We start from the raw sequence: 23,974 nt of genomic DNA, 5'->3' as shown, positions 1-23,974 counted from the left end.
CATTCTCACCGCTGTTGTTTAACATAGTGTTGGAAGTGCTAACATCAGCAATCAGACAACAAAAGGAAATCTAAGGCATCAAAATTGGCAAAGATGAAGTTAAGCTTTCACTTTTTGCAGATGACATGATATTATATGTGGAAAATCCGATAGACTCCACCAAAAGTCTGCTAGAACTGATACATGAATTCAGCAAAGTTGCAGGATACAAAATCAATGTAGAGAAATCAGTTGCATTCTTATACACTAATAATGAAGCCACAGAAAGACAAATAAAGAAACTGATCCCATTCACAGTTGCACCAAGAAGCATAAAATACCTAGGAATAAATCTAACCAAAGATGTACAAGATCTGTATGCTGAAAACTATAGAAAGCTTATGAAGGAAATTGAAGAAGATATAAAGAAATGGAAAAACATTCCGTGTTCATGGGTTGAAGAATAAATATTGTCAAAATGTCAATACTACCCAAAGCTATCTACACATTCAATGCAATCCCAATCAAAATTGCACCAGCATTCTTCTTGAAGCTAGAACAAGCAATCCTAAAATTCATATGGAACCACAAAAGGCCCCGAATAGCCAAAGTAATTTTGAAGAAGAAGACCAAAGCGGGAGGCATCACAATCCCAGACTTTAGCCTCTACTACAAAGCTGTCATCATCAAGACAGCATGGTTTTGGCACAAAAACAGACACATCGACCAATGGAATAGAATAGAATAGAAACCCCAGAACTAGACCCACAAAAGTATGGCCAACTAATCTTTGACAAAGCAGGAAAGAATATCCAATGGAAAAAAGGCAGTCTCTTTAACAAATGGTGCTGGGAGAACTGGACAGTAACATGCAGAAGGTTGAAACTAGACCACTTTATCACACCATTCACAAAAATAAACTCAAAATGGATAAAGGACCTGAATGTGAGACAGGAAACCATCAAAACCCTAGAGGAGAAAGCAGGAAAAGACCTCTCTGACCTCAGCCATAGCAATTTCTTACTTGACACATCCCCAGAGGCAAGGGAATTAAAAGCAAAATGAACTTGGGACCTCATGAAGATAAAAAACTTCTGCACAGCAAAGAAACAATCAACAAAACTAAAAGGCAACCAATGGAATGGGAAAAGATATTTGCAAATGACATATCGGACAAAGGGCTACTATCCAAAATCTATAAAGAGCTCACCAAACTTCACACCCGAAAAACAACCCAGTGAAGAAATGGGCAGAAAACATGAATAGACACTTCTCTAAAGAAGACATCCGGATGGCCAACAGGCACATGAAAAGATGCTCAACGTCGCTCCTCATCAGGGAAATACAAATCAAAACCACACTCAGATATCACCTCACGCCAGTCAGAGTGGCCAAAATGAACAAATCAGGAGACTATAGATGCTGGAGAGGAAGGATGTGGAGAAACAGGAGCCCTCTTGCACTGTTGGTGGGAATGCAAACTGGTGCAGCCACTCTGGAGAACAGTGTGGAGGTTCCTCAAAAAATCAAAAATAGACCAACCCTATGACCCAGCAGTAGCACTGCTAGGAATTTACCCAAGGGATACAGGAGTACTGACGCATAGGGGCACTTGTACCCCAATGTTTATAGCAGCACTCTGAACAATAGCCAAATTATGGAAAGAGCCTAAATGTCCATCAACTGATGAATGGATAAAGAAATTGTGGTTTATATACACAATGGAGTACTACGTGGCAATGAGAAAGAATGAAATATGGCCTTTTGTAGCAACGTGAATGGAACTGGAGAGTGTGATGCTAAGTGAAATAAGCCATACAGAGAAAGACAGATACCATATGGTTTCACTCTTATGTGGACCCTGAGAAACTTAACAGGAACTCATGAGGGAGGGGAAGGAAAAAAAAAAAAAAGGTTAGAGTGGGAGAGAGCCAAAGCATAAGAGACTCTTAAAAACTGAGAACAAACTGAGGGCTGATGGGGGGTGGGAGGGAGGGGAGGGTGAGTGATGGGTATTGAAGAGGCATCTTTTGGGATGAGCACTGGGTGTTGTATGGAAACCAATTTGACAATAAATTTCATATATTTAAAAAAAATGGTGCTCGGACAGCTGGCCACATGAAAAAGAATGAAGTTGGGCTCTTAGCTCACATCATATACAAAAATTAACTCCAGATCTATCACAGACTTAAATGTAAGAGCTACAACTATAAACCTCTTAGAATAAAACATATATAAATCTTTGTGACCTTGGATTAGGCTACAGTTTCTTAGATGGGACACCAAAAGCAAAGACAACCAAAAAAGAAAAAAAAAAAAGATAAACTGGACTTCATCAAATTTAAAAACTTTTGTGCATGTTGGGACACTATCAAGAAAGTGAAAAGACAACCCACAAAATGGGAGAACATAGTTACAAATCATGTATCTGATGAGAGTCTAGAACCCAGAATGTATAAAGAGCTTTTACAACTCAAAAATAAAAAGGTAGGGATGCCTGACTCTTGATCTTGGCATCTTGAATTCGAGCCCCATGTTAGGTGTGGAGATTACTTAAAAATGAATTCTTAAAAAATAAAAAATAAAGAGATAATCTATTTTAAAAGCAGGCCAAGGACTTCAATAGACATTTTTCTAAAGAAGATAAACAAATGGCCAATAAGCACATGAAAAGATGCTCTGTAGTCATCAGGAAAATACAAGTAGAAACCACATTTTGCATCCACTGATGGGTATAATAAAAAAGAGTAACAAATGTTGACAAGGCTGTGGAGAAATCAGAGCCTCATTCACTGCTGATGGGATATACACTTTGGAAAACTCCTTTGGAAAACAGACTGAATGGTTCCCTCAAAAAGTCAAACACAGAGTGACCATGTGACCTGGCAACCCCATTCCTGGGAATATACCCAAGAGAAAACATGTCCACATAAATGTTCATAGCAGGAGTATTCATAATAGCCCCCTAATGAGAACAACCCAAATGTCCCTCAGCTGGTGAAGGACTAGAGAAAATGTGTATTCATGCAGTGGAATATTATTTGATGATAAAAAGGAATGAAGTATGGTCTCAGTGGTAAGACAGTGTTGCTGCGGAGTGCCATGTGTTAATGGTGGTGACAGAACCAGAGCTGCTCCACAATGAAGTAAGGAGGGAGGCAGAGTCTTTCAAAGAAAAAGGAAATGCGAACCATACCAGGAAAGATTACAATGAAGCTTGTAACTATTATACAAGGGACAAAGACATGTGTCCTAAAAATTCTAGCTGTAGTGAGAATTGAGCAGCCACTTTCATGATGCTCAGAGGGTTCCAGGAAACTCTTGGAGATGCACAGCAGTGAAGTTGAATGACAGTTTCCCCTGGGGACATCTATGGGAAGGCAAATGCCCCCTATCTCTAGGGAATGCCATGGCAGCATGTCACAGTTTCCAGAGAGTCCTACAACTGGATCAAAAAATTCTCAGGCACAACAGGAGTTCAAGAATGCTCGTAGAATATGAGAAAATAACAGAAACAGATTTTGAGAAGTCGGATTTTCGGAAAGTGGTTTTCTGCATAGAGTGTTCCCTGCCTGCCATTGCTTCAAAATCACCAAAGCATACTATTTAGCAATGTTGGGTCATTATCCAGAAGCACAGTTTGTGGCCAGTGACATTCCACCAATGTGCATGCTGTGTAGGAAGGAGGTCTTTGCCTATATTATGAAGACTGTATTGAGAAGGCACTTCAGTTTTTTGTACAGGCTCCCAAGATGGCTCCTGATCATCAAAATGACTACCTGGCTTGCAGAAATGCCAAAGCACTTAAAGCAAAGAGGATGGGAATAAAGCATTTAAAGAAGGAAATTACAAGCTGGCATGTGAACTGTACACAGAAGCCTTGGGGAACAGACCCCAACAATATAAAAACAAATGCTGAACTCTAATTGGGGTACAGATCATTCCAAGCGTAGGAAACGAGATGGTGCAATAGAAGACAGCACAAATGCAGTGAAGCTCCATGCCACTCACTTAAAATACTCCCTGGGAAGAGCTCAGTGTAACATGGGCACAGAAAAATATGAAGAGGCAGTGCAGGACTGTGGAAAAGTACAGCAGACGGAGAAAACATAAGAACAAATACAGCTCCTAAAAAACGCACAGCTGGAGTGAAGAAAAGGAAAGATTATTATAAGATTCTGGGAGTGGACACGAATGCCTCTGAGGACAAGATCAAGAAAACTTACCAAAAATGAGCCTTGGAGCATCATGCAGATGGGCACAGGGGAGCCAGTGCTGAAGCTTAGAACGAGGAGGAGAAAAAGTTCAAGGAAGTCACTGTCCCCACTTGTCCCAAGAAGAAGAGCCACTGTGACATTGGACAGGGCCTGGGTGAGAAGGGCATGAATATGGGTGAGTTTGATGCCAACTGTATTTTCTTTGGCATTCTTTGGTGGTGCTGGGCCTTTAGCTTTGAAGCATCTGGTCCAGGGAATTTCCTTTTTCCATTTGGCTAGCAAGAGAAAACCATCCAAAATCCAGAGAGTGCAGACTTGCTCAGCATGACCTTGAATGTAGACACAATTCACCTCCTTTCTTCTTCACTTTTCCATGTTCTTGGAACAGTTTCTTCTTCTCAGTTGGATACCCTGGGTCTGTGTGAATAAGGTGAAGGAAAGGGTGTGGGAGGGAGGAACGGCTTGGACAGGGAAGCGGTTTGTGAATTTTTGTTCGGCTGTTTAACTTTATTTAAAAAGGCAAAAAAATGGGGGGTGGCACCTGGCTGGCTCAGTTGGTAGGGATTACGGTTCTTGATCTCAGGGTTGTGAGTTCGAGCCCCACACTGGGTGTGGAACCTACTTGAAAAAAATAAATAATAAAATAAAATCCTCTTCGGGCACCTGGATGGCTCAGTTGGATAAACGTCTGACTCTGGATTTTTGGCTCAGGTCATGATATGGTTCGTGAGTTCGAGCCCTGAGTTGGGCTCTGCACTTACAGCACGGAGCCTGTTTGGGATTCTCTCTCCCCACTCCCCTCTCTGCCCTTCCCCCACTTGCACTTTCTCTCTCTCTCAAAATAAATAAATAAACATTAAAAAATATAAAATAAAATTAAAATACTCTTTAAAAAAGGAAAAAAACAACTAAGGGGTTAAAATGTTTTGGCCCTTAAAAAAGAAAAATAAAAGGGAGGTGCACCTTGCTGGCTCAGTTGGTGGAATGTGCAACTCTTGATCTTGGGGTTGTGAGTTCGAGCCCCAGGTTGGGTGTAGAGATTACTTAAAAATAAAACCTTAAAAATTTTTTTTTTTAAAGGAATGAAGTACTGATAAATCTCATGTCTTAGTTTGCTTGAGCTGCCATAATAAAATGCCATAGTTAGGGTGGCTTAAAGAACAGAAATGTACTTGCTCATGGTTCTGGAAGTCTGAGATCAGTGTGCTGGAATGGTTGGTTTCTTCATTTCTTTAAAAAAAATTTTTTAAAATGTTTATTGATTTTTGAGAGAGAGACACACACGGAGTGGGAACAGGAGAGGGGCAGAGAGAGGAGACACAGAATCCCAAGCAGGCTCTAGGCTCAGCGCTGTCAGCACAGAGCCTGACTAGGGGCTCAAACTCATGAATCATGAGATCATGACCCGAGCCAAAGTTGGACACTTAACCGAATGAGCCACCCAGGTGCCCCAAGAATGGAGGTTTCTGGTGTGGCCTCTCCCCTTGTTGCAGGTGGTTGCCTTCTCGTTTTGTGCTCACACGATCTCTTCTCTGTGGGGGCACGCAGAAACCGCTAGCAAACTCTCTGGTGACTCCCTCTTTTTTTTTAAGTTTATTTATTTATTTTGGGACAGAGAGAGAGAGAGAAAAGAGAATGAGTGGGGGAGGGGCAGAAAGAGAGAGGGGGACAGAATATCTGAAGCAGGCTCTGGGCTGACAGCAGAGAGCCCGATGCAGGGCCCAAGCTCATGACCTGAGCTGAAGTCCCCCCTGTGTCTCTTCTTACAAAGGCACAAATCCCATCATGAGGCCCCACCCTCGTGACCTCATCTAACCCTGATCTACCTCCCAGTTACCCTAATTACCTCCCAGAAGTCCCATCTCAAATACCATCACACTCGGGGCTAGGGCTTCAACATATGAATTTAGGGAGACAACATGCAGTTTATCACATGGTACAAGATGAATGAACCCTGAAAACATTACACCAAGTGAAAGAAGCCAGTCATAAAGGGCCATATACCATATGACTCCATTAATACAAAATGTCTAGAGGAAGCAAATCCATAGAGACAAAAAGCAGATTAGTGGTTCCCAGGGACTGGGGTGGGGGGAGGGCAGGAAATACACAGTGACTGCTAATGAATACAGTTTATTTTTGGGGTAATTTAAATGTTCTGGAATTAGATTGTGGGCGATTGTTGCACAACTTTGTGAATCTACTAAAAAAAGAATCCCACTGAATTATACACTTAAATTTTTTTTTTTAATTTACATCCAAGTTAGTATATAGTACAACAATGTTTCAGAAGTAGATTCCTTAATGCCCCTTACCCATTTAGCCCATCCCCCCTCCCACAACCCCTCCAGTAACTCTGTTTGTTCTCCATATTTATGAGTCTCTTCTGTTTTGTCCCCCTCCCTGTTTTTATATTATTTTTGTTTCCCTTCACTTAGGTTCATCTGTTTTGTGTCTTAAAGTCCTCATATGAATGAATCTTATGATATTTGTCTTTCTCTAATTTCGCCTAGCATAATACTCTCTACTTCTATCCACGCAGTTGCAAATGGCAAGATTTCATTCTTTTTGATTGCCAAGTAAAACTCCATTGTATGTGTGTGTACACACACACACACACACACATACCACATCTTCTTCATCCATCCATCAATGGACATTTGGGCTCTTTCCATACTTTGGCTATTGTTGATAGTGCTGCTATAAACATGGGGGTACACGTGTCCCTTTGAAACATGTCCCTTCGAAACACCTGTGTCCCGTGGATAAATGCCTAGTACTGCAATTGCTGGGTTGTAGGGTAGTTCTATTTTTAGTTTTTTGAGGAACCTCCATCCTGTTTTCCAGAGTGGCTGCACCAGTTTGCATTTCCACCAGCAGTGCAAAAGAGATCCTCTTTCTTTGCATCCTCGCCAACATCTGTTGTTGCCTGAGTTGTGAATGTTAGCCATTCTGACAGGTGTGACGTGGTATCTCATTGTGGTTTTGATTTGTATTTCCATGATGATGAGTGATGTTGATCATTTTCATCTGTCGGTTGGCCATCTGGATGTCTTCTTTGGAGAAGTGTCTCTTCATGTCTTTTGCCCATTTCTTCACTGGATTATTTGTTTTTTGGCTGTTGAGTTTGACAAGTTCTTGATAGATGTTGGATACTAACCCTTTATCTGGTATGTCGTTTGCAAATATCTTCTCCCATTCTGTCGGTTGCCTTTTAGTTTTGCTGATTGTTTCCTTCACTGTGCAGAAGCTTTTTATTTTGATGAGGTCCCAGTAGTTCATTTTTGCTTTCATTTCCCTTGCCTCCAGAGACGTGTTGAGTAAGAAGTTGCTGTGGCCAAGATCAAAGAGGTTTTTGCCTGCTTTCTCCTCGAGGAGTTTGATGGCTCCCTGTCTTAACGGTGAGGTCTTTCATCCATTTTGAGTTTCTTTTTGTGTGTGGTGTAAGAAAGCGGTCCAGGTTCATTCTTCTGCATGTCGCTGTCCAGGTTTCCCAGCACCACTTGCTGAAGAGACTGTCTTTTTTCCATTGGATATTCTTTCCTGCTTTGTCACAGATTAGTTGGCCACATATTTGTGGGTCCATTTCTGGGTTCTCTATTCTGTTCCATTGATCTGAGTGTCTGTTCTTGTGCCAGTACCATACTGTCTTGATGATTACAGCTTTTGTGGTATAGCTTGAAGTCCAGGATTGTGATGCCTCCTGCTTTGGTTTTCTTGTTCTGGCTATTCGGGGTCTTTTCTGGTTCCATACAAACTTTAGGATTGTTAGTTCTAGCTCTGTGAAGAATGCTGGTGTTAGTTTGATAGGGATTGCATTGAATATGTAGATTGCTTTGGGTAGTATCTACATTTTAACAATATTTGTTCTTCCTATCCAGGAGCATGGAATCTTTTTCCATTTTTTTGTGTCTTCTTCAATTTCTTTCATAAGTTTTCTGTAGTTTTCAGTGTATGGATTTTTTCACCTGTTTGGTTATATTTATTCCTGGGTATTTTATGGGTTTTGGTGCAACTATAAATGGGATCGATTCCTTGATTTCTCTTTCTGTTGCTTCATTGTTGGTGTATAGGAATGCAACCGATTTCTGCGCATTGATTTTATATCCTGCCACTTTGCTGAATTCGTGAATCAGTTCACACAGTTTTTTGGTGGAATCTTTTGGGTTTTCCATATAGAGTATCATGCCATCTGTGAAGAGTGAAAGTTTAACCTCCTCCTGGTCGATTTGGATGCCTTTTATTTCTTTGTGTTGTCTGATTGCTGAGGCTAAGACTTCCAATACTATGTTGAATGACAGTGGCGAGAGTGGACATCCCTGTCTTGTTCCTGACCTTAGGGGGAAAGCTCTCAGTGTTTCCCCATTGAGGCTGATATTAGCGTTGAGTCTTTTGTATATGGCTTTTGTGATCTTGAGGTATGGTCCTTCTATCCCTACTTCCTTGAGGGTTTTTAGCAAGAAAGGTTGTTGTATTTTGTCAAATGCTTTCTCTGCATCTATTGAGAGGATCATATGGTTCTTGTCCTTTCTTTTATTGATGTGATGAATCACATTGATTGTTTTGTGGATATTGAACCAGCCCTGCATCCCAGGTATAAATCCCACTTGGTAGTGGTGAATAATTTAATGTATTGTTGAATCTGGTTGGCTAATATCTTGTTGAGGATTTTTGCATCCATGTTCATCAGGGAAATTTATCTATAGTTCTTTTTAGCGGGGTCCTTGTCTGGTTTTGGAATCAGAACTATGGGTTTGAGCCCCACACAGAGCCTGCTTGGGATATTCTCTCTCTCTCTCTCTCTCTCTCTCTCTCTCTCTCTCTCTCTCTCTCTCCCCCTCTCCCCCCCCCCCCCCCCGCCTCTCTCTCCCTCTCTCTCTGCCCCTGTCGTGTTCTCTCTCAAATTCCTTCTGAATTATAGACTTTAAAATGGCAAATTTTAGGGCATGTGGATTATATCTTAATACTAAAAAAAAAATAAGGAAAAAAGATGTAGGGACACATCAATCAACGGATCACTTTGTTAGGCTCTCGATTCAAACAGAGCAACTTAAAAATTTTTTTTTAAAAAACAACCAGGGAAAGTTGAACATGGATTCTGTATTAGATGATATAAGGGATTATTTGTTTGGGAATGTGAATAATAGTAATGTGATTATATTTTTAAAAATCTAATATTCACAACTGAACTATGCAGAATACTCCAATTTTATTTTCTTGCACAACTTTGCCTCTTGTGAGCTTTGTAATGACTGCTGTAAGCCGTGGGGTAGACTGTGAGTGTTTTGGGAGAGGCACATTCTCAAACTCTTCACTCTCCCCCATGAGAGAGGAAAAGAGAGAGGGAGAGGGACAGGAAGAGAGAGGCGCCCTGGGCCCTCTCAGGTGTGGGAAAGGCCACTCTTAGGCAGACTGCTGTCAGGCCACTGGCCTGACCTTGTTTGCCCTGTTTCCAGGCCTCTGTGAGCAGCCTGGTTTCCCCTTGGCCACCATCCCCACTGTAGCTCCTGTGTGTCATCAGGTAACTGTGTGTCCTCTTTGGCTTTCACAAAATTCCTCCATTTAGGTGGGGCTCAAAGGGTGGGGCCACAGAAGGTGCCCAGGATCAGGACTGTTTGGTGTGGTGTGAAGGTGACTGGGACCTGCAAGTTACAGACAAGGCCCAAGACAAATGGAAACTTCTGTCCACACCAAAACCTGTATGCAGGGGCTCCATGAGTTGAGCTCATCAGACTTTGGCTCAGTTCATGATCTCATGGTTCATGGGTTCGAGCCCCACACAGAGCCTGCTTGGGATTCTCTCTCTTCCTCTCTCTCTGCCCCTGACCTGCTCTCTCTCAAATAAATAAACTTAAAAAACAAAACCATCTGTATGCAGAGGCTGGTAGTAGCTTTATTTGTTATCATCAAAAACTGGAAACAATTCAGATGCCCCTCAACTGGTGTCTGTACAACAGAATACTACACAGCAAGGAAAAGGAGCAACCTGCTAACACACACAACAACCTGGCTGAATCCCAAATGCAGTCGGCTCAGTGAAAGGACCCCGGCACAAAAGGACACATGGTGTCTATCTGGCATTCTGGAAAAGGCAGTACTGTGGGATAGAACATGGATGAGCTGTTGGATGGGGCTAGGGCTGGGAGGAAGGATTGTCTGCAAAGTAGCAGGAGGGGATTTTCTGCATAGTTGGAAATGTTTTATGTGTGGATCATTGAAGCAATTATACAACTCTGAATTTGTCAATTTTATTTGTCATAAAATTGTACACTGAAAAAGTGAATTTTACTGTATGTACATTATACCTCCACACACACAAAAAAAAACTAACAACAACAAAAGGTTTCAGTTAGGTTAGTGTTCATGGCGACTGGGAACACCTGTGTTCTTTGTGTGAGGCCCAACCTGCCTGCTGGGAACCTCTGAGGGTAAGGGACAGCACTTCTGGTACGTTCTGTGGAGATGGATGCCACCATGGACAATACCCCCACATTATACCTGCTTCTCGCTCCTGCCATTAACGTGTGACCATTTCTCCAGAGCAAACAGGGAGGGCAAGGGCATGGAACAGAACAGAGTCAGAGAATTTAAGAATTTCTTTGAATTTCAGAGCTGGCTCTGTCACTGGTCAACTCAGTCTCTCAGAACCTGTTTCCTCATCTGCAAAATGGGGATGAGAGCCTTATCTCACAGAATCCAGTGAGTGATAGAGATGACTATGTGAGAGCCCCAGGTGGTAAGGGTGTCCTAAGGAGTGGATGTGTGGATGGATGTCAACTGGTGGGAGTGGCTACCAGTGTTTGAATTCTTGTCCCACTGCTTACAAGCTGTGTGACCTTGGACAAGTCTTAACCTTTCTGTACCTTGATTTCTTCATCGATAAACATGAGATTTTTATGACCTGGCAAGATTATCATGAAGATTCATTGAATACAAAAGCCCAAGCCCTGGGCCTAGCTATTCATAGCGACCACTCAGGAAGAGCAATCCTGTTATTATCACAGGGTTGCTAAATTTAGCAAATAAAAATACAGGACTTGTGGGGTGCCTAGGTGGCTCAGTCAGTTAAGCATCTGACTCTTGATTTATCTCAGATCATGATCTCAGGGTCATGGGATCGAGACCCATGTTGGGCTCTGCACTGACAGCACAAAGCCTGTTTGGGATTCTCTCCTCTCTCTGACCGCCCCCCACTTGGGTACACATACAAGCACTTTTTCTCTCTCAAAATAAATAAATAAACTAAAAATATATATATAGGACTTCTGATTAATTTGGAATTAAATAATTCATTGTTTAATTAAATAACATTGAATCATTAAATCATTAAATAATGATTTTTTTAAAGTATATGTGCCATGCAATATTTGGGACATACTTATACTAAAAAGTATTCATGACATAATTATACTAAAAAAATATGAGTTGTTGGTATGAAATTCAAGTTTAACTGAGCACCTGGTGTTTCATCTAGCAACCCTATTAAGAGGGGGTCAAGGATTTGGGGAATAGGAGATTGGGACTAAGCCTGAAGGTAAAAAGAGGGATTAATACTCTGCTGTTTTAACCTCATGGCCACCTGAGTAGCCTGAGGTACTTTACTTGCATGCAATATCACCTCCTTCAGGAAGCTCCCTTGATTTAACCCACTTGGCCTTTCATTCCCTGGTCCTGCTTTTGTTTAGGCCTGTGGCTGCCAGCTGGTGTCATCGTAATTCACTCCCTGGCCAGTGCTGCCCTTGGGATGTTCTGAAGTCATTTCTTGTATGTGAGCCTGTTTCCCAGAGTAGCCAGCCTCCAGGGCTGGGCTGTGAGCCTCCAGTCATTCCCGGGGGTCCCTGCCAGGTGGTGGGTACAGCGCACACATAGACTCTTGGTGCCTGCAGCTGATGGCTGAGTGGCAGCACTGCTCTTACATAATCCGTTTCTCTCCTCCTTTCTCTTTCCAGAGCCAGATTTCACATTGAGCAGCTGCAGACGGAGAAATCAGAGAAAGCACAACCCAGCCCCAGATTCCAAGGGGCCTGCTGGGGACTCTCTCCTGCTCGAGAGGGAAAGACCCCGAGGCCACTGTCTCAGGCCAGATCCTGGCTGCCATGGGACTCGCACCTACTGCCCCCCAGCTGCCCTCCACACTGCCAGGCAGATAAGGGCAGGCTCTGCCCCAGGAGCACCTGCCGCCCCCTGCCGGGTCACTCCTCTGTGGTCAACCCTCCCCCAGCTTTGGGCCACCTTTGCTGACGCGAGGCCATGTAGGCCCCACCTGGGCCTTTGTGGATACACACACTGCTGGGGACACCGCCTCTGCTCTCTGGGGGACACAGCGTACCACCATGCCCCGGGGATTCGCCTGGCTGCACTGTGAGTACTGGGGGGGGTCCTTGGAGGCTGCCCCGGGAGGCCTTGGCCCAGAGCCGGGCTCTGCTGTAACCATGGCAACTGGGCCATTCTTGCTGGTGGGAAGTTGAGATGCTTCCCAGCCGAACAGCCTCGGGACTCCCGTGGCTGCCCTCTGCCCTGTCTCTAGCTGACCCCAGCTCAGACCGTCATGGTGGGTACAAGTCCTAGGTTGGGTGGGTATGGTCAGTGGGTGGTTAAGGGGATGGGGCAGGCACTGGGGGCAAGTGGTAGTGTTACCTTCTTAGGCTTATTAGTGCTACTGTGTATGGGGGGTGGGGGCAGCGGTGGCAGAGAGGATTTCTGGCCTCCCTGGGTGTGGCCAGCTGGGGGGTGGAAGCTTGTGAAATTGTCTGGGCCCCAAAACACGTGGGAGAAGTGCTGCCAGGTGCTGGAGAAGGCAGCCTATTCCCTCTGCCCCTCCCTCCATAATAGAACAAAATTAAAAGGCAGAAAGAGAACAGTGTTGTTGGTAAAAAGAAAAATAAGTTGAAATGAGGACAGAAAGCGTCTAGAAAGCCTCTCAAGCCTGCTGGTGGGAGGCCAGACCAAGATCCCTTCAGACTCCAAGATTCAATTGAATTGACTCAAATTCAACACATTTTTCTGGTGCCTCCCACATGCCCACTGGAGAGTTACTGTCATGGCAACAAGGACCCAGGCTGGCTCGCACCCCTCTCTCCAATGCCTGGCAGGGAGTTAGGTGCTAGGAATTCCCTCATGAGGTCCAGGATTTGATCCTGCAAGGGATCCAGCCTGGTCCTTGTGGAGGGATACTGCAAAAGGTCGAGGCATTCAGAACAGGCAGATGGACCTAGATCCCATGTTCTGGAAGTTTCCAGGTCGTGAGGAGCAAGAGGAGCAGCATGGGTGAGGTGCCACATGAAATCGTTTCGGAGGTGGGCAGTGTTCACACTGGTAGATGTGAGAAGGTGAAGACAGGGTCTGGGTAGAGGAAACAGCTCGAGCAAAGGATCAGCAGGTGGGACTGTGAGTGGCCGGGCTGGAAAGCCAGTTTGGGCCCAGATGATGGAGGCCTTGAAAACGAGACAGCATGGAGCCCTGGAAGGTTCAAGATCTGGGGACTTGGAGCTGTGACTGGGAATTACTCTGCTTTCGGAAGATCAGTCTGTGGCTGCTGTTGCAACCTTCTGGGCAGGAAGTGATGACAGTCTTGTTTGTGAGATGGCCGTGGAAATAGAAGTCATGGCCTTGGCAAGGATTGGCTGTGGGGTGGGAGGCAAGAAGGGGTGCAGATCAGAGGCTTGTAGATAGAAGGATGCCGGAGGGTGCTGGAGAAGGATGGGCTGCTATAGTTTAGTATCTTAAAACAGAAATTGATTCTGTCTCAGGTCTGGAGGCCGGAAGTCTAAAATTAAGGTGTGGGCAGGGTGACGCCTCTTCCAAGGCTCCTTTCTGCCTCTTCCTGCTTCTGGTGGCTCCTGGCATTCCACAGTTTGTGGTTGTATCACCCCAATCTGTGTCTTGTCTTCTCATGGCCTTTCCCTCTACATATCTCTGTGTCCTCTTCTAAGGACGTCAGCCATTGCATTCAGGGTAGGCCTTCATTTTATCTGTAAAGACCCCATTTCCAAATAAGGTCACATCTGAAGTTCTGAGTGAACAAGAATTTGGGGGGGGGGGATGCTATTCAAGTCCCTCCACAGGCTCAGATTTGGTCGCTGGGGGTGCTGGTGGTGGACAGTTCCGATTTGTCCCTGCACAAGGGGCTGTCCCCAGGAGAGGTGCAGCCCTTCCCCCTCCCAGCCAGGGACCCAGGAAGGTAGCTCCTTCCTCACTTGCTCTTCTTCAGCCTCCTCTTCTGTCTTGAGGGGGCAAGACTAATGCCCTTGCAGGGACAGGGTTGCATTGGCTGTGGAGCCCTCGGGGGTGCAGAGCAGCAGTGAGGCTATTATGGCCCTGCTGTCCCTGTGTGGTCACCGGTTTGCTGGCCTGTTTCTCAGGGTGGAAGCAGCAAAAAAGAGGCTTAAATTTGGAAATGGTGGTCAGTCTGCAGATCTAAAGGAAGTCTGGTTCTGGGGGGAAGGCAGATCATCCAAGGACAGGGTTCCTGGTGCAGCCCATACATGCCAGGCTGGCACATGGTAGCTTTCTAGGACTCAGTGCTGCCTCGGAGCCCACAGTTGCCAGGCACCAGAGACCTAAAACCAAGACACAGGTAAGGGCACCTAGGGTAGGACTTCAAGCGTGGAGTGGGCAGCCGTGGGTGACCGCCACATGAGAAAGAGGACCAAGTGTGGACAGATACTGATTTTTAAAGACAAGATGCAAATTCAGATTTGTATATGAAATCTCTGTGAACCAGATGTGGCCCTTGGGACACCAGTTTGCTACTGTCTCTGGAGGTCAGTGGTCCTCAAAGTGCAGTCCCCAGACTGGCAGCAGTAGCACCTGGGAACTTGTTAGAAATACAAATTCATTGGGCCCACCCCAGACCTACTGAATCAGACACTCTGGACCCTAACCAGCTCTCCAGAAAATTCAGGTGCATGTTCCTGATTCCTTGCTCAAGGTCAACCCCCAAAGTGCTCAGTAAACGAGATCATGTTGTGGTTAACTGCATTATGTGTTCACATACTAGGGGCCAAGCTGTCTGGTCAAGACAATGAGTGAATTGGACAGATGGTGCAAGACACAGAGATTGTGGGGGGCTGGTGCAGGCAGGGGAGAGAGCCTGGGAGGGGAAGGAGTCATGGTGAGACCTTGAAAGAGGTCTGCCTTGTGAGAGGGTACCCAGGGCAGGGGCAAAGTGTGAGCAAAATCTGCGAACCAGGAATGATCTTGATGTGCAGGGGGTGCCCGGCTCAGGGGCTTAATGGTTTAGAGACGAGACAGAAAGCATGCAGAAACACTCACTCAGTTTGTGTTTAACTGTTCCTTTGTCCAAATGTCAGATCAAGCACTTGGGAAGAGACAGAGAGAGCAAATGCAAGATGTATTGCAAATTTGCAACCCTGAGAAAATGTGGTTGGCACATTTCTGTGAGAGGAGGGACTGGTGTGCTGTAGCCCATCTTGGGCATGGGGTTTGAGTCCAGAACGTTCGTAGTGAGGGCCCAGCCAGAGCAAAGGCATTTGAAGCACGACTGAGAAGGGGGGAGAGTGACAAGAAGCAGGCCCAGCCCAGTGAGGGATCAAGAACAAAAGTCTCCCTGGGCACCTTGGTGGCTCAGTTGGTTAAGGGTCCAACTCTTGATTTCTGCTCAGGTCATGATCTCACAGTATGTGACTTAGAGCCCCGCATTGGGTTCCTTGCTGACATTGTGGAGCCTGCTTGGGATTCTCTCTCCCTCCTCTCTCTGCCCTCCCCTGCATGTGTGCGTGCACACAAACACTCTCTCTCTCAATAAATAACTTAAAAAAAAAGTCTCCCTGGGAATGCAAGCTGGTGCAGCCACTCTGGAAAACAGTATGGAGGTTCCTCAAAAAACTGAAAATAGAACTACCCTACGACCCAGCAGTTGCACTACTAGGCATTTATCCATGGGATACAGGTGTGCTGTTTCGAAGGGACATGTGCACCCCCATGTTTATAGCAGCACTATCTACAGTAGTCAAAGTATGGAAAGAGCCCAAATGTCCACTAATGGATGAATGGATAAAGATGTGATATATATATACAATGGAGTATTACTTGACAATAAAAAAGAATGAAATCTTGCCATTTCCAACTACATGGATGGAACTGGAGGGTATTATGCTAAGTGAAATTAATGAGTCAGAGAAAGACAAAAGTCATATGAATTCACTCATATGAGGACTTTAAGAGACAAAACAGATGAACATAAATGAAGGGAATAAAAAATAAGATAAAAACAGGGAAGGGGTCAAAACAGAAGAGACTCATAAATATGGAGAACAAACTGAGGGTTACTGGAGGGGTTGTGGGAGGGGGAATGGGCTAAATGGGTAAAGGGCACTAAGGAATCTACTCCTGAAATCATTGTTGCACTATAGGCTAACTAATTTGGATGTAAATTAAAAAAAAAAAAAAAGTCTCCCTAAGTTCCAGGGAGGTGGGTGGGGAAAATGCAATCAGTAATTCCTACTCATGACCAGGGGTGTGTCAAGCCTGGCTATTTTGGGGGGAAAAAAAGAAAAGAAAAGAAATTATTGCTTTTGACTATAACAATATATTGATTGTAGGATATAAAATATGTCCTACAAAATATAAAGAACATAAAAATTTCCCATAGAGATTTGATACATTTCCTTCCACTACACTTCCACTTCATTTCCTATGCATACACATTTGCATGTAATTAATGTAATTCACATCATGCTGTGTAGACCCAGAGGAGGTGTGCTGAGTCATGCTTTTTTAAGACTTTACTAAGCATATCATGAGTATATTTCTTATCACACAAGCATATCATAAACATTCTTTGACAGTGTGGTTTTTTCATCTTATTTATTTTAGAGAAAGACAGTGTGCATGGGGGAGAAGGGCAGAGGGAGATCCGAGAGAGAATTCCAAGTAGGCTGCAGGCTGAGCATGGAGCCTGACTAGGGGCTCAATCCCACGACACTGGGATCATGACCTGAGCCGAAACCAAGAGTCAGACACTCAACTGACTGAGCCACCCAGGTGCCCTGACAATGTGGTTTTTATTTGCTCCATTCATTAATGAACATGTGGGCCATTTACATATTTTCACTATTATAAGAGAATACTGCAGTGGGAGTCTTTGTCCACAAATTTTTTGGTCATGGCTCCCTTTTTTTTTGTTTTCCTTCGTGTTTATCCCTAGAGATGAGTTTAATGGGTCAAAGGGTGTGGACATTACTAAGTTCGCTAATAATAAAACTGCAAAATTGCTTTCCAAGATAAGAGCACCCGCCTTACTGCTTTGCCAGCACTGTTATTAAAATGAAATTTAAAAAACCCACTTTCCATTTTGATAGGTGAAATATGACACCTGATTGTTTTAGTATGTCTTTACCTTTATTGGTGTGTTTGATTTTTTGGATACATCTCCTGCACCTCTCTTTCCTTTCTGCTCTGATCAATTTGATCCTTGTTCATATTTTTTGCAAATTCTCAGGTTTTTGTTTGTTTGTTTGTTTGTTTATTAATTGTGAAAGAGAGAGAGAGGGAAAGAGAATCCCAAGCAGACCCTGCACCATCAGTGCAGAGCCCGACGCTGGGCTTAAACTCATGAACCATGAGGTCATGATGGGAACAGAAACCAAGAGTCAGAAGTTTAACTGACTGAGCTACCCAGTCACCCCTCTCAGATTTTTTTTTGTAAGTGTTATTAATTCTGGGAATCACAAAGCTGTTTTTGAGGTCACAGTGACACCTAGTGGTAAAGGCTGGTAATGTTTACGAGACAGCAGCTCGTTTGCTGGGAGGGAGAAGAAGCAGCCTGATTTGCTTGCTCCCCAGAATGGACAAACTGGAAGGCCTGTAGTTATTTGTACATCTGAGAGGAATGCCAAGGTCAGTTAGAGCATGGAGGAAATAGTTCTGCTCACCCAAAAGTCATTTGTAAAGTTGGAACTAGAAAGTCCACATCTCCTGGATCCCCAGATGGAAATGCAGACGTAGGCTTTGAGGACACGTCAGCCCTAAATGGGGTATGAGCTGAGGTTTCCCTGGAGAGGAGGTTGTGCCTTCCCCAAGGGGCAGGAGTGGGGAGGAGACTGGACACCAACCTCAGGGTGTGACAGCTGGGGGGCTTTGCTGGCTAAGGGTACGGGTACACCGGCCAGATTGCCCATGCTTGCCTGGCCTTGCTGTCTGAGCCTGGGCCCCAGGGAAAACATCCCCTGTGGTGGAAAGGCCTCCTTGGGGCTCTATGGCCCTGTCCCTCCCATGACCTGGAAAAGGGAGGGCAGATGTGCACAGCTTTGCACAGGTGGGCAGTGTACTCATGTGTTCCTGTTGGTCACTGTCCACAGATCTCGGGATCTTCCTTGCCATGGCCTTGGGGAACGAGGGTTTGGAGATGTGGCCTTTGACCCAGAGCGAGGAGTGTGCAGTAACTGGCTTTCTTCGGGACAAGCTTCAGTACAGGAACCGCCTTCAGTACATGGTAACTGTGAACCCCCCGACTGCATTCCCCTTCCCAAGCTCCTGGCCTCACAGCGTGTAGGACGTTCGGGGCCTCAGCCCTGAGCTGACCGTGGCCCCTTTCTCCGCCTTTCTCCCCCACGTCCAGCAGTGTACCTGGTCCACACTTACAGTTCTCTCCCCTGCCAGCCTTCCCTGGGGACCTCCTGCCCCTGCTACTTGATCTGACCTTTAATCCCACCTCCATGTGACACTCACCCTGTGACTCAAGAAATGGCTTCCAGGAGGCCTTGGGGGAAGTCCAGGTGCTTGTTATTAGCTCAGCACATAAGGACTTAGAAGTTGGAATGGGTGGCTCCCTTTGTGTAGGGCAGAGAAGCTCACGTGGCACCGTGGCAATGCAAGACTTTTCTTTTTTTGACAGCCTTCCTGAGCTATAACTCACATACCATACTATTCGCCTGTTTAAGTGTACAGCTCAGTGGTTTTTAGCACATTGGCAGAGCTGTGCAACCAGCACCATAAGTTTAGAGCAATCTATTTTTTTTAATGTTTATTTCTGAGAGACAGAGACAGAGTATGAGTGGGGGAGAGGCAGAGAGAGAGGAGACAGAATCTGAAGCAGGTTCCAGGGTCTGAGCTGTCAGCACAGAGCCCAATGTGGGGCTTGAACTCACGAACCACCAGATCATGACCTGAGCAGAAGTCAGAGGCTCAACTGACTGAGCCACCCAGGCACCCCTCCCCCGCAAGTGCATATTCTTCATAGAAGGCCACCTCTGCCATCAAAGGGCTGGTTCTTGGTCCTCTCCTCCTGTATCAAGTTGGGAGTTGGGGGAGGCTGTTTGAGCCGTTTCTGACTGTGACCTCATGGTTTGTTCTTGTGTTTCCCCAGAAACACTACTTCCCCATCAACTACAGGGTGAGCGTGCCTTATGAGGGGGTGCTCAGAATGGCCAACATCACCAGACTGGTGAGAATCCCATCCTGGGCTGGGAGACCCTTGCCTTGCGGGACACCCCATGGGCCCAGCCTGAGAGGCACATTGATCTTGGCAGGTCATGTTGCCAGGGGCCTTTCCCAGCCCCGTAAGCAAGCCTGCCCTCGGCTCGGGCTAAGATTTCTCCCTGTCCACAGTGGATGCCCATGGTCTGCTCTCTTTGTGGGCACAAGTTGGGTGGCAGGTGGTCAGAGTAGTGGTGGGGAGGGCCCAGAGGCTCAAGTCTTGGGACTTCAACAATTTCTCCTGTCCCCACAGCAGAGGGCCCAGGTCAGCCAGCAGGAGCTGCGGTATCTGTGGGTCTGGGTGAGCCTCAGTGCTACTGAGTCGGTGCAGGAAGTGCTGCTTGAGGGCCACCCATCCTGGAAGTTCCTGGAGGAGGTACATACGCTACTGCTGGATGTCCAGCAAGGCCTCACGGTGAGCTCCGCGGAGGTGTGTGTGTGTGGTGGCCAAGGAGTGTTGAGGGAGGATGGGAAGACATGGAGAGTTCCAGCATGTCCTGAAAGGTATGGGAGAAATGGGAGAGAGGAAGAGAAGGCCAGCAGTGCCCCGTGGGTGGCCTGGGCTGGGGACAGGAGATGTTCTAGGGTCTGTCTGTCTTGTTCTGTGATCCTGGGCAAGTCATCTAACCCTCTGGCTTTGTTTCTAGAGGTTCCTTTTGGGGGAGACAGGGAAGGAAGGATGAATGGGTGGAGCAATGAAAACAGGAGGTTTTTAGGGCTGTGCAGTTCTTCTGTATGACACTGTAATGATGGACACATGACATCATGCGTTCATCCAAGTCCACAGCACGGACAACACAGAGAGTGAACCCTAATGTAAAATATAGACTTCCAGTAATAATAACAATGATAAGGTTCCTGCTAACTGCCTGCTCAGCAGGGTTGATCTGAGGCCTCAGGGATGCATCCTGTAAAGAGCCTGTGGAGTAAGGTCACGGGGTCACTGTGAGCCCATACAGGCCACATGTGTGCTGTGGGACCCCCTGCCCACACCATTTTGCCCTACTCCCCAGCGCATGGTGTCCTCAGGGGCCTGGGGCACACTTGCCCCGGGGAGCCCCACCTGCTGCCCATCTGGAGCTGTGAGCTGTGGGTGACACCAGGTCTTAGGAGCCCGCAGCTGCTAGGAATTCTGGGGAGGCTCTGGTTTTGGCAGGGGATTGGAGGCCCAGAGGTCTCCTCGGTGGCTCTTTCATGCCCTTGGGCAGTGTGAGTTGGAGCTGACTTGAACAGACAGTTTTGCATCCTTGCCTTTCTTCGAGAGCCTGACTCTGAGCTCTTGGGAGCTGCAGAGGAGGCTGTGGGTGGGTTGAGACCTGTCCACCCAGGTTGTTAAGAGTTCAGAGTTAGCCAGCTTTAAAAAAATTATTTTCAAATTTTTTTTTAACATATGCATGTTATTTTTTTTTTAATTTAATTTTTTTTAAAATTTACATCCAAATTAGCATAAAGTGCAACAATGATTTCAGGAGGAGATTCCTTAGTGCCCCTTACCCATATAGCCCATCCCCCCCACAACCCCTCCAGTAACCCTCAGTTTTTTCTCCATATTTATGAGTCTCTTCTGTTTTGTCCCCCTCCCTGTTTTTATATTATTTTTGTTTCCCTTCCCTTATGTTCATCTGTTTTGTCTCTTAAAGTCCTCATATGAGTGAAGTCATATGGTATTTGTCTTTCTCTGACTAATTTCACTTAGCATAATACCCTCCAGTTCCATCCACGTAGTTGCAAATGGCAAGATTTCATTACTTTTGATTGCCATTAAGTGTTTTTGTTTGAGAGAGAGAATGAGAGAGCAAGAGTGTGTGTGTGTGGGGGGGTGGGGGGGGGTGGTGGGCAGAGAATCTGAAGCAGGCTCTGTTGCTGACAGCAGTGAGCCTGATGTGGGGTGTGAACCCATGAACTGTGAGATTATGACCTGAGCTGAGGTTGGACGTTTAACTGACTGAGCCACTCAGGTGCCCCAGATTTAAACCAGCTTTTAAGTCTGTCTTCTTTCTCACAGAGTTAATGGTCTGTGACCCGCTCCAAATATGCCCAGCATCTGGTGGGCAGTGGGCTCTCCGTGATGGGGAGTGGGCCAGGGGGACATGCCCCTTCTCCTCCTGTCACGCTTGCTTCTCTTTCCAACTCCTTGTAGATTAGCTTTGTAGGGTTTCTGTGACAAATTACCACCAAACAACAGAAATTCTTCTGCCACAGGCCTGCAGATCGGAACACCACACTCAGGGTATCTGCGAGACCAAGCTCTCTCTGAAGGATCTAGGGAAATAGGACCCTTCCTGCCTCCTCCAGCTTCTGCTGGCTCCTACTGTCGTTGGCTTGTGGCCACATCACTCCAGCCTCTGCCTCGGCCCTTACATGGCCTTTCCCTCTGTGCTTTGCGTCCTTTCTCTCACAAGGATGCCAGTCATTGGATTTAGGGCCCACCCTAAATTTAAAATGATCTCACCTGGAGATCCTTAATTACACCTGCAAAGATCCTGTTTACAAATAGGGTCACATTCACAGGTGCCAGGCGTTAGGGCTTGGACATGGCTTTTTCGGGGATGGGGGGATTGGCAGGTCAGAACCCAATACAATTCAACCCAATTAACCACCTTTAAGAAGGTCCTCCCCCAGCTCAGGCTCTACATTTCCTTTCTATGCGATGTCTTCTGCAACAGCCCTGGCCCCCTGCCCTGTCCCCCCACTGTGCCCTCCTGCCACCCACATCGTGCTCCCGGTTGTTAAGTACTGTCAGACACCCCGAGCTTGGAGCCAAAGACCCGCCCGGCCCGTGTGCCGTGCACCCAGGCCTCCTCATAATACGATCCTTGTGAGGGTCCTTTGTCTCATTCTTTGTGGGCAGTAGAGGTCTCTGAATCCCGAAGGACAGTCTCCCCAGCCCAGGCTGCCTTGTGTGGTGGTGGTCGGGCCTGGGTGAGAACAGCAAGGATGCCCCCCCACCTCTCCCCTGTCCTGGCCTGCCCCCTGCAGTCATTTTCCCAAAGATGGAAAACAGGAGCCTCTGTGTCAGGCTTGGGTGAGGGGCCTTGAAGGGGACTCTCCCAGGAAACCTGGTGCCTTCAGGAAGAGGGAGAGAAATTACCCATAAGCCTCCTGTCACAGGAAGTCCCTTTCTCTCGCGGTTTGTGCAGCTCCAGGCAGGGCAGCCTCCAGGGTTCTCCTGGGACTGGCCCTCCCTCTTCACTGGTGTTGAGGGGTGGTGGTGCCTGTGGTCCTGACCGTCTCCACGGTCTCCTCCCTTCCAGGACGTGGAGGTCAGCCCCAAGGTGGAAGCAGTGGTGTCGCTCCTGAGCACCCCCAGGTTGAGCCTGAAGCTGGTACGACCCAAAGCCCTGCTGGACAACTGCTTCCGGGTCATGGAACTGCTCTACTGCTCTTGCTGTAAGGAGCTCTGAGTGGAGGGGGTTGGGGGCAGGACGCCGGGTTCCAAGCCCAGGTCGTGGAGCAGAGCCAGGACCCTCCCGAGCACGCCTTCCACTCCCCAGGGCTGTAGGTCATTTCTGAAAGCCAGGATGGGCCCTGGGGCCAAGAACAATGAGGCTTGGTCTGGAGACGAGGTAGGTGTTGACCACTCCTGTGGTCTTTTTTTTTTTTTTTTTTCCCCCTGCCTCCTGCAGGTAAACAAAGTTCCGTCCTAAATTGGCAGGACTGTGAGGTGCCGAGCCCTCAGCCCCACAGCCCGGAGCCCTCATCGCAGTGTGTAGCTGCCCCGCTGTACCCTCTGCCCCAGCAGCCCCCCATCTCCCTGCCCCGCTCCCCAGGACCCAAGACTGGACCCCCGGCTCAGTGAGGCGGCTGAGGGCACAGGGCAGAGGCCTCCTGCCCCACCTGGCCTGTGTGGTGACCTGTGTGGGGCAGCTGGAGGTGCTCCCGCAGGAGTTTGGTGGAGTCTGAGACTTGTCGGGGGGGGGTGGGGTGGGGGGAACCCCCAAGACAGTGTTTTTCCCTTGAGGGAGATTCTGTGCCTGAGAAGGGCTCAGCTTCCTGCATTCTGTACCTCACAGTCTCACCTGGAGCAGCCGGGGTCCAGAGCCCCCTGAAGGTGGACAGAGCTTGTCCCCTCCCTGCACCACCTGGGTTGCCTCGCTTGCCTGCAGGTGGTGCCCGGCGTGTCCTGAGGCCTGCAGAGGCAAGACTTGTGCCAGGTTGGGGGGTGGGCGGGCATGGGGAAGGGGCAGAGCCAGACACCACATCTTGCCACAGTGGATGCTCTTCCAGTCCCTCTTACATTTTCTATTAAACACTTGCTTGTTTTGTTTGGGTTTGGTTTAGTTTGCATCTGCAAAGGTGAACCCCAAGTGCAGGAGGCAGGAGAGGTAGGCTTGTCTGGT

The 23,974-nt window shown here is 46.8% G+C and overlaps 1 protein-coding gene and 1 pseudogene across 4 annotated transcripts in view; both read left to right on the top strand.

Annotated features, from left to right (window-relative positions):
- The window catches only part of IL34 (interleukin 34), a 76,034-nt gene extending 52,133 nt beyond the window's left edge, over positions 1-23,901 (top strand). For 3 of the 4 annotated variants that reach the window (XM_060650185.2, XM_060650186.2, XM_060650187.2), the window contains 6 exons: positions 12,146-12,557; positions 18,518-18,651; positions 19,525-19,602; positions 19,888-20,049; positions 22,889-23,024; positions 23,261-23,901. In XM_060650185.2, coding sequence (XP_060506168.1) covers positions 12,530-12,557; positions 18,518-18,651; positions 19,525-19,602; positions 19,888-20,049; positions 22,889-23,024; positions 23,261-23,433 — 711 coding nt within the window. In that variant the 5' untranslated portion in view covers positions 12,146-12,529 and the 3' untranslated portion in view covers positions 23,434-23,901. Of the gene's footprint in view, positions 1-12,145; positions 12,558-13,473; positions 13,493-18,517; positions 18,652-19,524; positions 19,603-19,887; positions 20,050-22,888; positions 23,025-23,260 lie in introns of those variants that run through there. The other variant, XM_060650188.3, reaches the window with a different exon arrangement.
- Positions 3,034-5,002, top strand: LOC132677700 (dnaJ homolog subfamily C member 7 pseudogene; annotated as a pseudogene).
- Positions 23,902-23,974: the final 73 nt, after the last annotated feature.

This window comes from Panthera onca, chromosome E2 (assembly GCF_046562875.1).
Source record: "Panthera onca isolate mPanOnc1 chromosome E2, mPanOnc1 haplotype 2, whole genome shotgun sequence".
NCBI lineage: Eukaryota > Metazoa > Chordata > Mammalia > Carnivora > Felidae > Panthera > Panthera onca.
Note: the sequence above shows the minus strand (reverse complement) of the source record. Positions and strands in the feature narration are given on the sequence as shown.